The sequence below is a fragment of the Eumetopias jubatus genome, unplaced genomic scaffold (assembly GCF_037043125.1).
Source record: "Eumetopias jubatus isolate StellerSeaLion01/CBP00866 unplaced genomic scaffold, mEumJub1_p1.0 scaffold_17, whole genome shotgun sequence".
In the NCBI taxonomy this organism is placed as follows: domain Eukaryota; kingdom Metazoa; phylum Chordata; class Mammalia; order Carnivora; family Otariidae; genus Eumetopias; species Eumetopias jubatus.
Genome location: NW_028274823.1, coordinates 18550001 through 18566308, shown reverse-complemented (window position 1 = coordinate 18566308; position 16308 = coordinate 18550001). Strand labels below are relative to the sequence as shown.

Below are 16308 nucleotides of genomic sequence, written 5' to 3'. Positions count from 1 at the left end.
TGCTAGTATTTTCTCTCTGGTGGCTTGCATATGGTCCACTGGCCATGAGTTTATGATAGATAGAAAGTGTGCTTTCCCTTTATGAATGCTACAATATTGGTGACATGTGGCATGTGCACTTTCCGGCGAATGAGCTTGACCTTTAACTCTAAACAGTCCCTTGAGCAGGAGCAAGCCATGTTTAGTGGAATGATTACTTAGAAGAAACAGATTGGAACCTACTTTCTCTGATAACATTAAAGAAATGCAGTAAATTTTTTCCCACTGAAAGTCATCCAAAAATGGTAACATCACAAAATAGGAAATTGGGCAAAACAATGTAGTAGACTTACTGAGTTAAATAATATGAACTTTTTAAGGTTGCTTTTGGTATATATTGGCACATCATTTTCTAGGGAAGATACACGAATTTATACTCTCAGGCATATATGTGTACAGGTTTTATTGCATCCTTCCCAATATTACCAACTAATATTTAGTTGAATGTCTTTTGCAAGGTTATGACATCGAAGGTATTATGATAGGTTTCCATTTGTTTATAATATTTAAATTCATGCAACAGCCCTGAGAAATAAATATTGTTGCTATTTTAGATATTGAAGAAAGTGATAGTCAGAAAACTTAATTTGACCAAGATCACATACTGAAATGTTATCTCTGTTCTTTTTGCTCAGTACCCTGTGCTTTTTCATCCTAACTACTTTCCAAGGATCTAACATTTACCTAACAGTATACTTTCCCTTTACCTAAATCATGTAGCATGGTAGGTTTTAATATTGTTTTTTTGCTAGAAATTAATGTGGCGCAGAGAACAGTGTGATGAACAAAATTTCATAACTTCCTTTTTATTTTTTTTCCTCCAAAATATAAGTTTCCTCTCCTGGATTGATGAGCTTTTTAAAGTCCTGGGTCAGGGGTGGAGTGTGTATGAAAAGCTGAAATTGGTCATAGAGAAGTAGAAGTGAGGTTAAAAATGAAATGCTTTGTGCCAAAGATAGATACATTTTAGAAAATGCCATCTGGGCATTCCAGAAGTATGATATTATTTAATTCAAACCAGCTAGAATTCGGTAAGGAATGAATGCCAGCGATTATATGACTAGCTAATAAATATAATTTCATGGTATTCTATAAGATATCCCTAAGTGTTAATTGTAACAGGAGCAGTTAAATTCTTTAGACCAGTTAAATTCTTTGGCTATGAAAGCATAACAGTTTCTAATCACCTGGTAACTTTGGGCATTATTAAATATATGGAGATTGAAAGACATGGTAGAAGCAATGGAAAAGTCTGGCCAGACTGGGTAATTTGTTTTAGACCTATGGAGAAATCTATTAACCATTTCTTCTATAGACCAATTTGATTAGGGAGAAAGACAAGCTGTTCTTTCATTTCTTACCAAAACCATACTGCACTTTGTATCAATTATTTGGCTGTCTGCAGCACATAGATTAGAATAAAGGGCTTTCTTAGTGTTTGTGAATGTTGTGGATTGCTGATTAGTAATTAAAGTACTGAATGAAGAAAATTAGGCCAAAATTGAATGGGAATGAGAAAGTCTTAATTCTGTGATACAGATGTTAGAAACAGATTGTCTTGAGCAACCCATTCAACACAGTGACATTCTACATAGCCATGGAGTGTTTGCCTCCCATGTAAAACTCAAGTCAAATGCCTTAGAGATGGTTTCCTCTCCCCTGCCTTGTGATGTAGCTGTATGGGTATTAATTTAGTGAAATATCCTGTCTGCCAGGTGTGGGAACTAGCTGATTTTATTGTAATACCAGATCATTACTTAATTCATATGCAACAGAGTGCAGCACATGGAAAGCATTATAAATCTATTTACAATGTGGCTGGTCTGATGATAACATTGTATTAAATTCCCAGGTGAGGCAATTTAAGCAATTGCTTTGCCATGTGCACGCTGTGGAAATTAAATTCTCATATATGCTTTAGTAATAAACCAACTGCATTGTTATGCTTATGCGAGTGGTGGGTTGTAGAATCCTCATTTTGGCTATGTGTACCCTCTTTCACATGTAGAATCATATAGAAGGCTGCACCACAGATCACAGTTCTTAATTAGTTTCAGCTAAGTTGATTCATCTTGTTTGTAGTCTAGCAGTGCCTATCCAGAAACCTTTTCAGTTCAGTTGGGAAATATTAAGGCTTGGGTCAAGTAGACAGATTGTTTCAAGCCAAATTTCCAGACAGAACTGGGCAAGTGTATCTGATTGAACTTGGCTTTAAGAAAATCAGCCAATCGGTATTGAAAAATCAGCCAATCAGTATCCGTATACCAAGTGAAAACTGCTTGGAATCTGAAATCCTCACTTTCATAATGAAGGACTCACTTGTGTCGTCAGTTTAAAATAGGCATCGGAACTTTGTGTGTCTCACTTTTTAGGGATAACAGGCAATTGTTAATTTGCCATATTCTTTCTATAATTCATATATGGTCTGTAGATTTTTCTGCCCAACTGTGTCTAGTCCACTTAAGTTTAGTATAAGTTAGAAGGAATAAGCTTTACACAAACCCACAACTAAAGGTGAGAAATGCTCTTGTATTTAACTCTGTGTGTGTGTGTGTGTGTGTGTGTGTGGCAAATATTGTCAGTGGAAGCTTTCCACCCTTATGGTACAGACCTGAAATTGCAATAGATTACAAACTGCATAGACTTTCTGTCTTCTCCAGAAGCCACATATAAAGCACCAGTAGACAGTGGTAACTGACAACTAAGACTAAAAATGTTGACAATTTCTTGATTTGCCTGGTTAGCTTATGTATAGAAGTCATTAACTATTTATAAAATGCATTATGAATTGGGTTCCTTCAAACTGTAGCTGAGTGTGTGACATTTCCAGCTCAAATTCTCATGCTTCCATTTGGCTAAAGTACAGATTTTATACAGTTGATGATAAAGTAAAAATATTTTAGTTAGTTTATCAAGATACAGTTGATGTTTCAGCTTCATTAACTTTGAGTCATCTGAATTAAAATAACATAGTACTTAGTAATGGAGAGTGAGGTTATTAAAAATTCCACAAAAAGTAAAATTATTTATTGATGTTTTAGAGGAAAATTATCAATAAAATAAGCAGTTTGTCATTCAGAGGAATTTGCCTTTTTTGGAATTCAGTCAGTTTAGTGATGATCCTGCAGGCTAAATTATAGCTGATTACAATCAGCTTACTTAAAATTTCAAACCACAAAAAAATTAGGAGAAAATACCAATGTCAGGCATTTAAATATAACAATAAAACAAAGTCTTGATTTTTTTTTAAAAAAATGTAAAATGATACTCCAGTGTAAAGAGCTCGATTTTCTGCATCAGTTGCATCATTTTCAAGAACTATTTCTGATATTTGAAATGAGCTTTTTAAAAATTCTTTTAAGAGAAGTTAGTTTAATCAGAGAACATTTTATAAACTCAGCATATCATTTGCTTAATTACATCCAGAAAGCCATCCAAATGACCAAATTTTACCATCCCAATAGTAAAGACTGACATTTATAGGGACCACCCTTCAACTGTGGATAAATCCTTAGTTCTCCTCTGTTGCTGAACATGTACACTCTTAATTGCTGGTTTTCAAAAGCAATGGATTCTCACCAAAACAAGAGTAGATATTTAGGGATGCATGTTTATAATTTTCTTCTTCTTTTGAAGTTTAGTAAATCAAAATAAGAATATAATGTAATTGAACAATCTATGCCAATTTGTTGGTATTTTGGTGAAAGGGGGGAAAACAAAAACAATCTCCATATGATATTCTTGCATACTGTGGAATGTTTTAGTCCCCCATAGTGATGAAATGAATAATTAAAAAGGCAGCTCTGATACCACAGCCTGTTTAAAGGTTCTCATTTCCTTTAATGCTGTAAAATACTTTTGCTTAGCTAGTTTGAAACTACTGTAGTGGGGATCTCCGAATGGGCAAAAGAAAGGTTTGGCTTGATCTAAATATGGTTGTAAGGCCATGAGGTATACTGACCTTGCAGTTTAGCATTTTTCAATACAATTCTGTATGAAGTCTATAGAAATAATTAATAGTAGCTTCAGTAAATACAATAAGAGAAGCAGGCTTAATATATGCTGTTTGTTGTGGTAAGAAGTCTGGCATGTTCACAACTGAATGAGTTGGTTCGCTCCTGAATTGTTAAGACATCTGATATAGATGTCATTACTGACTTCAGGCTAATGACTTAACTTTGCTACTTTGTCCTCTGCAGCATTGTTGGTTTTATTTATTTACAGTCTTACTGCATTTGCTAAGGTACAAGAGATACACTTGCAGCAGAGAAAGGGGCTTAGGGTAGAGACTCAGGGCAGAGAAGGGATGCTATCATCTCCTTTCTACTGAAACATTTTGCAGTTTTTGCATCTTTTTCCTGAGTGTATTCAGAGGGTAATAAAATGCGGAGGAAATTTTGTGTGGTAGAATGAGTACAGGTTCTAGTTTCAGTTTAACCAAAGTGATCTTTAGAATTCCATGGGAATGATTTGTTCTTTGAAAAAAAAATAAAGGGATGTCTAGATTTGTTTATTTTTATTTACACTCTAGTCAGCCTTTTTCAACTAGGTTCTGCAGGAGAGTTGAGCCCTAGTGCCCTTAGGCTTTTAGTCTATGTAATGAACTAAACTCTCTCTTATGTACCATCCTAGATAGATTGAGAAAATAGTCACTAAAATAGTTTTCCATTTTGTGGTTCAGATAAGGAACCCCAATTGAGAAAGGCTGCAACTTTAAAATGATTCAAAATCTACTGGGTTTTCTTGTTAGAAGTCCTTTTAAATTCTAGTATGATTTCACATTTAAGATATGACCTCTGTGTTGCAAAGCAGTGTAACTTACTACTATATAAAAATCTAATTAAAAATCTTATTGACTTCTGCTCAAGGATTATGAATAGTCCTCTTTAAACTACAATAATTTTTCAGATCATAGTTGAACAAGTATGAAATGTTAAAGCCTAAACTGTATCCTGCAAGTGAGACAAGATTACTATTTCCCAGCTGCCATTTTTAAAGGGACTCTTTTTGCTTAGTTCAGAAGCAGAAAAAGGCAGCAAAGTCACCTGTAAATCTGCATTTGGATCTGAGAGGGTGATGCTGAAGGAGGATCTGAGGATGGCACTCTTAACTTCACAACTTAACTTTTAGAGCCTTTTAGTTTTTCCAGATGTGTATACATTTAGATAATTCATGAATTGCTTATAGACACATATCCCCCTGACTTGACAGGTCAAGGTCGATTTCTTATAAAACAAAATTTCGCTGAGTGAAATGTTGACTCATAGCCCACTTGTCTTTATTTACTGGGATTGAGAATGCTTGACTCAGCCCACTTGCCTTTATTTATTGGGATTGGGAAATTTAATTTGTTTTCACACACACACACACACACACACACACACACACACACATTACTTTTCCTTAGGCCATTATTTGAGGAGGGCTTGGGGACATTTCAGTTATTGTTTGGAAACGGGATGGACTTTTAAATTCCATCTCTTTCTGGCTAGTAACATCACAACAATGCAGGAAATACAGATGAACTATTTTCCAGGCATTCCAGTGTACAGTTGGAGTCATAATATTATCCTAGAATTAGCGATTTTAAAAGACCTATATTCTAAAGTTCATTTCCTGCCACAATTTTAAAGACCCCCATATACACTTGTCTTAATTACAGTCTGGTGATTTTTGCCAGTAGACAGCTTATATAGCTTTATTTCCTCTAGTTTAGTGGTCTTATTTGAATGGACTATGTATGGAATAACATACCAGTTCTGATCCACTTGTGAATATTAATGGAGTACTTACACAATGCAGAGTTTTCTTTCATTACTGGCATTTGAAAAACTTCTAATTTACATTAAACTTCTCAAGTTCAAGAACTTTACACAACTTTGCTTTGCAGATCTTAGCAAATAGGTTTCCATTAGGGGGCTCTCGAGGTTTGAGATGATCAGCCTTGATACCAATAATGCTCCGAAGCTTTTACTTTCTAACGTTCATCTCGCTCTCTCCCTTTTTGTTTTGTTTTATAGAAAAGGTCACGGATCGCCTACAGTGACGAAGTACGGAATGAGCTCCTAGGGGATGATGGGAATTCCTCAGAGAACCAGGTAGAATGCTAATCAGGAAGGCCCGGTGGGTGGCTGGAGGGTGAAGGAGGTCACTGGCACACTGGGCTCTCAAGCTGCTCCTTAACAGTATTAGCAGCAACTCATGTGGAAACGATACTGTTTAATGCAAAGCTGGAGTCTTAATCAACTTCAAAATGTTTCTTGGAGATCTTACATTTAACCCTTTACCTTGTGATCACTGTCTGCTATCTTTTAAAAAATCTTTTCTTCTCTTTTCTTTATTATTTAGTACTTAAGAAATAACTTGAAACACACTGTTTGCAGACAAAGCCAAGGTCTTCACCTCAAACACATGTAAAAGGAATAAAAAAGTACATAATGCAGCTTTGATAATAATGCAGTATAATTAAATCAACACTTGCAGCAAAACAAATGAAAGTAAGCTTTCAAAATTCAACAGGGCAGCTCAGTCTCCCATTGTGGAGCTTCTTAAAATACATTCACCAAAATGCAAATTGTGAGCACCAGTGTGGAACTTAGATACTCATATAGAGGTCCTGCTTCTGTCAAATAATAATAATAATAATAGGAAAATTCTTTCTACAGTTTAAGATCTGCATAGGCAAAAAATAAGATAGTTTCTTCTTAAAAGGGCCTTACAACTTGGCTGTCAGTTCTCATTGGATCACATAGCAGTGCATGAGTCTAATTAATGTCCCACTTCTTTCTTTGAATTAATACTGGAGATTTCATTAATTCTTGTAGATAATGTATATGACTTAAAAAAATGTTTTAAGAACCTCAGTCTAGAGATGACTTTTAAAATGTCTCAAATAACCCTAGTGACTTACTCTCTTTGACACTTTTAGAGAAAATAAATGATGGGAACTTCAGAAGCAAGACCTGAATGTGTTTATTAATATTCCTTTGGCAAGTATTGTAAAGGTCTCTACTCTGCCTAAATAAAAATGAACATAAATCATTCATTGAGTAAACCACAATTTTAATAAGATAGTAAAACATAATATATTGATACACATTATAAAACTTGCATAATTATATTTACCATTTCAAACAGATTATATTACAGATCTACATATGCTGAAACTATATTACTATCTACTGTAAAGTTAATATTGTAAATGGGATGTTGCTTATGTGATTAAGGCCCCCATCCATCCACCCAAAAAAAGGAGGGGGAGAAGAATCACTGAGCTGATTATATGTGTTTTTGGAAAGATCTCACCTCATCCACTATCTGGATGTTATCAGCTTGAGTTTAGACATGTAAACACGTTAAGATTTGACTTGGGATTTCAGCTTCCCTGATTGAAATGTGAGAACGGCTAAGGGAAAAAAAAATAAGGAGCACATCAAACATAAAAGGGTGGTGGGATAAAGGGTTTTACTCATAATAGATTAAATAACTTGAGGATGAGAGAAAAAATATTTTCTTCCTATTTTAAGTGAGATTTAGATTGTTCATATCTCTTGAATGAATCATAATTTTATTTCATATCTTTACTGCAAAAAAAAAGCATTCTCTTTTTTGCAAAAAGTGAATGCATAGTTCCCATGTCAATTCTCTAGAAAGCTATAGATCTTTCCTTCATTTGAAACTACTGCTTAATATAGAGGAAATAGAAAGGAAGGGGTGTTCCTGTCTAACTCAGACTCCTTTATTCTAATAGATGTTGTAGTACTCTGACAGGGATCCCTTTTTTTTTTTTAAAGCATGTTCACTTCTCTTAATGGACATTTTATATGCCTAAAACATTTGCCTCACGTACATATAAGTATGATTTTTTTTAATGCCTAAAGAAAAATATTCCACAAAAATAGAGTTCGTATTTTCTGAATTTTTCAAATTATATTCCTGTCACTTTAAAGTGATTATGCAGAGATTTCCAATGGACTTGTATAAATCAAACTTACAAATTCTGAATGTGCTTGGAGAACCTGAAGTTTAGTTGTAAGGAGCTATCACTTTGATAAACAGAATATGATAAATTATAGTCATGAGACAGTGTAACTGTTAGATTATTAGTTATGTGAATTTTTCAGTCCAAAATTCGAATTAGGTTTGAAAGTTCAAAAAGACTACACTTAACTTCTTGGATATTTTGTTGCTAACTATGACAAAATTTCTATTCCATAATGAAATGATTAAATTTTGTTTTGGGGCTTTTTATCATAATTTAGGGATTTAAATCCCTCAAACTAAAACACATCCCTTAGTCAGGCATGGTCACTTGAGAATAACTCTTTATTCTGCATCAGTATTCATTCAGACTATGGAATCAAAACAGAAGCCCTTTCTTTAAAGGAAGAAAAGATTTTAAGTTGGCTCTTTATATTAATTTTTATAGCTCAGGGGCTGAGAAGATAGTTTTTTTTTTTTTCTGGGTAGGATTATCTATAATTTGTGTAAGAAAATATTTCCTGCCCACAACTAAGATTATCTTCAAGTTAATTGTTGATAAATTGACTTTCAGAACTTTGTAGCCATGTAATATTTAAGATAAACTTTTAATATACAGAGAGAACTTGGAGATAAATAAAATGAGACAAAAATATATGTTTCATTGACATTGGGATGTATCTCAATTTTTAAAAATTATAGATCAGAAAAAGGAAAATAATAAAGAATTATAGCAATGGTTGCAAATAGGTAAAATTAACTACTGACTAGTTATTTTCAATACAACATACACATCCTCCCTATAGTGGCTTCTTTGTAGAGATTTAGACAAATGTGAATGCCATAGCTATTATTTCTCATTCTGGCCATATATGCATTTTTTTAGGCATCTAAAACCTGTTAGACACATAATCTGTCAATTAACTATAAAGTATATTAATTTACTCTTATATAAACATTTCTGACATGATTAGAAATGTCAAGATTTCAGCAATTAAGAATTTTTCAAGTGCATCATTAATGTCCCTCATACAGTACACAATTTCATTTAATTCCCAATTAACTGCTTTGTATAAATTTATTTCTGATTCATATCCATTTCATGCTGTCAAATATGGCTCATCCCTCATTTACAAAGAAGGGACAAAATTACCTACTTTGCACATTCGAGTATTGTTGGGTCATCAGCTTTCCAAGAACTATTGTCTTAGGCATTATCATTCTATTATTTTAAAATACCACATTTTCCATTCCATATGGCAAGATTTTAATTCTTTGAGAGAGTGGAGTTTTTGAAATGTAGTAGTGCTGTATTTAGAGTGGAAACTTTAGTAATTGTTACCTTGATTTAGTTTCATGAAAACCATTCTCAGGAAAGGAAAAAAAATCTTACATAAGTAAGTCCCCTAATCCCCTTCATAGTGGAATATGATGATGGGGCACATAAAATGTTCCAGACTCTACTTTTGAACTCTAATGGTCTCTCAATTTCCGTATGCAAAATTATATTGATTGGTGAATAAATGTGAGTAAACAAAATTTTAGTAAATCCTAAATAGAAGGTTCAAATATATGTCTAAGGAGTAGGATATTCCTAAACGTGCCGAAATTTTTGTGGTAAAGCAATATTTAGCAGATATGGTTGCTTAATTTTTTAACGCGAGGTTCTCTTAAGTTCCGATTTGGGCTTGCTGTGCATAAAGTGTGTCAAACTTCAGCTACAGACCAGGGGGTGAAGTCGGTCAATTTAATTCCCCAAGATCTAAAGGTCGGTATCATTTCATATAGCCCTGGCAGAGCAGATCATTACCAGGCACAAATCTGTTCGTTACGTGCTGAGGGTTTATAGCGAAATAAATAGACTGTCATCATAAGTTCAGAAAATTGTGTGTTCGACCCACGATAATGTGTAAAGGGCGTTTAATAGAGTTCAGCATTTATTCGTTATCTGTATGCGGACAGAGACGGCAGTGGCGTTATCAGCTTTAAAAAAAAAAAATCGGTAGTTCTGGGGGTCACATGACACACCTCACACACTCACACACACAGGCGCGCGCGCATGAACCCTCACATGCGCTGCAGTGCGGTTTTGATTTTAGCCACAGCAGAAGGCTTAACCACAAGAGATTCCACTGGTTCAAACCAGCGTAAACCAGATTTTTTCAGCCCACAAAGGAACAGATTACCGCTTGTATCAAATTCTGCATTGGGGGAAAAAAAAATCTTTGTTTCAAAAAAGATGTTGATTATCATAACTCAACATGGTGGCATGGCACATTTTCAAGTCGCCAATGATGGAGCTAGTAACTCAATAAAATACGAAATCACTACTTTCAGTCTAGTCTAAGCATTGTTAATTTTCAAAAATAGACCATCTTTTGTTTACTTGAATGAAAACTCCCAGACTAACCAAAAAAAAAAAAAAAAAAGATAAAGATTAAAACCCCTCCCATTACCTAGCTTAGCTACAAATCCGGTGTAGAGCTTGAATGCAGCCATGCAGCACAAACAAGATAGAACGTTTTTTGTTTGGAACCTATTGAAAAAACAAATGGGTAGCATTTTTAAACACTCATTGATTATGGCAGGGTGGCATGCCCCAAATGGTCTCAATTGCAGAGGAGTAGTTTTAAACTTTGGCCCTTTAAGTATCATAGTCAACTGAAGAATGGTGCCCCCAGAAAGAAAAAAATAGCTGTGCGATCAAAGACACGACAAAAATCGTGTCTTCCTGTGAATTAATGTTTGCCTTTTTCTCCCATAATGTTCAGATAGCCAAGAGAAAGATTCCTATATATGATAAGACAGGTATTTTAGTTTAAAATTTTACTTCTTCTTGAGAAGAATGGTAACCTTCCACATGAAACAGGATGTTTGACTCATAGGCACTGGATGGTTGTTGAGAGAATATTAATTAAAAATAATTACAACTTCTTGTATATTTTGAAAAGACTATATTAAAAGTTTCATTTTCACTAAGTGCATTGTGAGACATTATGGAATAGATTCTGTACCCTTTCTATAAAAGATTCCTAACAATTTTGAAATCTCATTCTTTTGTACTTGAAATACTTTGCATATAACAAATAAAATGACAGAATAAGCTAGAATACATACTGCCTTCCTTGTGGAGACAAAAACAGCATTAAGCATTGAGAAAGCCGGACTATAGTAAACATGATACTTTTAGAGAGTGAGCAATTCGTGGCACGTTTCTCCCAAAGCAATAGTTTAATTTATTGGCCTGTATATGTCAAGTGTTATAACAGATGTTACAGATAATTTGGATGTTTAAAAATTATCAGTTGTAGACCTGAATTGCTGAGGATGCAAATTTCAGCCCTAGAATGTGGTTTATAGTCTTTCACAACATAGGTTTCAGTTTCTATTCATTGCAGAAACTATGGCAGTCATCTCAACTACACAATGATATTTGATTTAGAATACTGTGAAACATATACACACCCCCAGCTGGTGTGCATGCGCGCGCACACACACACAGAGACACACACAAAGAATGAGCCAGATATATGGTTATATCCATTTTCTAGTTTCTAAAGAGTTAAATAACTTGTTTTATCTGTTATATTTAAGGTAAATAAAAAATGTTCTACAGAGGAGAATTAAAACATTATCACAGGGAATTTACTAACAAGTAAAGGGTAGTTTTTTGGTTTGACTTCAGTGAGAACAGACTACAGTACAAATGAAATAAGAGCTCATAGCTCATGGCTTTGAGATGGCCCAGTTTACAAGATGAAGAAAATTGAAAAATGAAGAAACTTCAAAAATTAAAAAAAAAAACAACGACCATGTGATTGCAGTAGCCTCTTACGCAAAACAAATCCTAGAAATTAACTCTGATATACACAGTATTTCTAAGGATAGTGAAATATTTTGAGACTATGTCCTAAATATTATCTTTCCTGGCATACCTTATTTCCAATTAAAATAATGTTACCTCCAAATACGATCCTATTCCTAGAGGGGGCCCATGTATGATATTAACTAACATAATTATTTGTTTTAAAAATTTATTGGGACAAAAGCATGAACTATTAATCATTTTCATTTGTAGGTAAAATCTGAAATCAGTTGTCAAGATTCAAAATAGAGAAACATCCTGAAAACTTGTATATACAAAACCTCTTCAGTGGTACATTCTTAGAAGAGAGGAACAGTAAACTTGTTTTCTTTCTTTATAATATAGACTTCTATGAAGCCGTTCCCCTTTATTTCATGATGGTGTCTTAGATGTACTTTAAAAGAGAATTTCACACTATTCTCTTTGTTTAATGTGACAGTGTGAGAAAGTGATCTTTATTCGTTCAAAAAACTCTGCATGTAGTCTATGTTTAGGTTCTTTTAATGTGTTTGTCTGTGATTTTTAAATGCTAAACATGTAAACAGATAAATTGTCAATGTTAATTCTGTATCCTGTCACACAACTGATCTTTCTTTCCTGCCATTTCTTTCCTTTTTATCTTTTTTTTGTGTGTGCATTCATGTTGCAGTTGATAAAATTACGTGAAGAGGTGAGTACTTCCTAGCTTGCCTTTTTTTTTTTAAATTCTGCTTTTTCCTATAAAATTGAGTTTCTAAATCTGAAGTAAGATCTTTGGGTTCATTTTTTTCCAGGAAAATTTACACATAGCAAAAGTATTCATTATATGGCTGGAAATGTTCTCCGCTGACTATCTTTTAAAAAAACAAGTAAGCCCTAATCATGCTTATCACAGTGATCATTGTTGGTTGGCATCCGGCGAAAATTCATATTTTAAAGGCCAAAAAAGGGAAGAAAAATAAAGGGATGTCTTAAAACTTTATCCAAGTGTTATGTAGACTAACTTCAGATTTGTTTTATTTGTATTGGTTTTTCAAAGAAGTCAATATGATTAAAAATGTTTTTTTTCCTGACATTCCAGTTTACTGAAAATTCTTTTAAAATAGACTCTTTTCCCTCACCCAAAATTCTTAGGTTCAACACAAGATACCATGAATCTATTTTCCTTTTAGGGAAACACACATATGTTATAAATGCTCTACTAGTCTGTGTACACAGATACTTAAGAATAGCCAAAGTTCTCCTCATTGTTAAACACTTTCCCTTTTGTAGGAAATAGCACCCAAGTGAGTTCTCATTTTTCTGAGTTGCTGGCCTGTTTTATAATGCAGCTCCGGACTTTTTAGTGGCCCAGCAAATATTTACAGCAATGTTTATCGTTTCCTCCCTGTATCAGTGAGGGATGCTGAATGATTCTGGTCTTGGTTTTTGTTTGTTTTGTTTTGTTTTGTTTAATTAAGCCAAACCTAACAAATATGTTTTGGTACTCTTTTTCAGAGATAAAACAGTTATATTTTTTACTTAGTGAAGTTGAGTTTTGTTACTTTTATATTAGGGCATAAAATAATGGCCCAAGTTGCAATTTGAAAGCTGTCTAATTGCTTATAAAGAGTACCGTGAATTATGTTTGAGTTTCGATTGACTGCATTGATTTAGATTTTCCTAGAATTTTTTTTATTGGTATGTCATCATTCTATAGCTGACATGAATGCTAAATGAGAGGCTTGTAGACATGGTTTTCACCAACTCTTTTGACTTAAGATGCTCTAGTGATGTCCTCTCTTAGTAAAAGTAATAATGATTTATAAAATAAAGGGTGAAAATATATAAAACCCTTACCTTCTAACCTTGTTTTTTTTCTTTTTGTGGAAGCAGATGTATATACTAAATGAATATAATCAATTGCAGTTTTGATGTATGAGATTATTCCTGAGGTGGGTGATACTCAACATTATTTTGCTGCAAGACGGAGTATCTGCTTATACGTATTTGCATATGCTCATGCTTAGGTGAAGAATCTGAATTTTCAAATCTTAATGGAACTAACAATAGACTCTAAAACCTCTATGTGAAGAAACTACACAAAGCTTTTCTGAATTTAGTGAATATAATTAATAAAATATTAGGCCTTATTACAATCAGCATTTTTGACAGATTAATTTTGTTAAGCTGAATTGTGTGGACTTAGAAATCTTAATTCTGAGAGCTGAAAACATCACATCTGCATTTCTTTTAAAATATGTTTTATCATCATTTTTGGCTTAATTCTTTTGTTGTGCCTATAGCAACAGTTTCATCAATAATGGCTCTGAACTGCATGTTTCCAAAACTATAACCTGGAATGGAATTGTACTTGGAAGAATTAGATCATTCAACTAATAGAATAATATGCCCTGGAATATTCTTTTAACAGTCTTTGATATGGATATAGCATTGATATTTGTAAAATAGATTATGATGATGACAGTGCCTTGGTATATGGTTTGCTCAGAAGAGATTGTTCCTCAGCCAGGATTCTAATAGTAATCAAACAGTGAGTGTACCCCAGATTTCCTCCTTATACCTCTCCTAAGAACACAAGCACTCATCTGCTTCAAAATAGGACGTTTGGTTGCATTTGGATACAAAGTATGCCCCATCCCTTCCTTGGGATGTTCTCTCTCCGTTCAGGTCTGGGAACCGGGCATGCTTGGAGGCAGGCTGGTGTGTACAGGGAGCTGAACTGGTTGGTGTTGGCTGTGCTGAGCCCTGTGATTCAGATTCCGTCTGAATCCTGCATCTCTAGCTCTCCACATTGCACAGCTCCTCACGCAAGTTGAGCTCTGTCTGAAGCTCCTGCACAGCTTCACTTACCTGCTTTGAAAGGGCTGAGGAGAGGGTGAGAGAATGAGTTTGGGATGGAGTGTGGGGGCAAGTTGAAAGCATCAGCTGCTACTGTAGTGTATTTCCTTTCATTTTCAGAGACCAGGGCAATGCACAACTAAGGGAACAATGTAAATAGCGCAGCTGTTACAAGAACTTGATTTTAGCTTGACTTAAGTGAAGAGCTTCCAAAATACAAAGTGAGGTCCTGCTGGAAAGCTGCTGGTAAACTGGTAGTCCTCTTGTGTGCAGATTTACTCTGATAAAATTGAACTGTCCTGAAGAAGAGTTACTTCCATTATTTAGGAATATGCATTTTTTTGTAAAGTTCTTTTAGAAATTTTGCTCCCCATTAGAGCCATACACTTAATAATCTGTTTTGGCTCTCTTTTGTGGAATTCCAAGAATCATTCTGGATTTAAAATCTTTGTTTCGTACGTTATCTATTATCATATAATTAGACTGTCCATTTCCAGTATTGATCTTTGATTTTTTTTAATCTGTAGTAGCTTAGTGTTTTCTTTTAATTTAGGGATTTCATCCAATATGAAAATGAACCAAAAATTTTTGTTCTGTTATTCTGAATTAAAATTCAGATTTACTCTTGATTTCACATATCAAATATCTTTTTAGAGAATTACCAGTTTGAAATTAAGTCCTTTGTTAAGGTAGAAAACAATATTCAGAGAAGAGAAGAATAATCCCTACTCCCAAAACCTGCATGTAGGGAAAATTAGGAGGAAGAAAACTATTTTTGATAAGCTGAGTAAAGTGTTTCATTTTATTTAAAAATAGTCATATATACCAAACACAGAGAACTCCACTTGCTTTTCTTTTTCTCAATTACAGCCTTCAGTGACTTAGCGTTTTCATGATATAAGCATTCCTTCCTTCCTCCCTTTTATTTATTTAGGTTTTTTATTTATTTATTTTTTTGCAGAGGGAGGGGCAGCTTTTCTCTTAATTTCTCCACTGTGTATTAGACAACTCTATTAATTATTATAGACTGTTGTTGCAGCTTTCCTGACCTTCACATCAGGTCCTATCTCTCTGTTCTAAATGCATTGTTTTAATGATTCTTCCCCCCAACCCCCAACCCCTCCCCGGCCCTTCCCCCCAAAAAAAATTTTCAAGGAAAGCTTTGATGTGGCTTTAGCTGCCTCCAACGTCTGGCCGCATCTCAGATGTGTCACCTATGCCGGGAGGGAATAAGGAAATCACGTTTTGAATGGTAATGATAACATACTAATCACTTCCTTTCTTTGAAGATGGAAGCGAGATATTCTGTCAGCATCCCTGGCTGCTAGAGCTTGGAGGCGCTGGTCTAGGTGTATTAGCTTAAGTGTGCATGTCAATACCGCTTGCATCTCCACGGTCCGTGGGGGCTCATTAGAGCAAGGTAGATCGTTTCGCTCGACAGCCACTCAGATAGTATGTGTGGCACCTCCTTTTTTATTATTATTAGAAAGCATTTCTTCAATTTTAAATGACATCTGTCAACAACACAAAGTTATAGGAGTTGTGGTTGCATTTTTCCTTTCCGTTTGACCAGATACCAAAACTGAGTTGAGGGGGGAGAGTAT

General features: G+C 34.4%; 1 protein-coding gene across 6 annotated transcripts in view; it reads left to right on the top strand.

Moving 5' to 3' along the window:
* Nucleotides 1-16308, top strand: part of VTI1A (vesicle transport through interaction with t-SNAREs 1A) — a 363997-nt gene that overhangs the window by 78541 nt on the left and 269148 nt on the right. For all 6 annotated transcript variants that reach the window (XR_015767142.1, XM_028092023.2, XM_028092022.2 and 3 more), the window contains exon 4: nt 6060-6137. Coding sequence is in view for 5 of the 6 variants with exons in the window: in XM_028092023.2 (XP_027947824.1) it covers nt 6060-6137 (78 nt within the window). In the remaining variant the exon portion in view is untranslated. The remainder of the gene's footprint in view (nt 1-6059; nt 6138-16308) is intronic.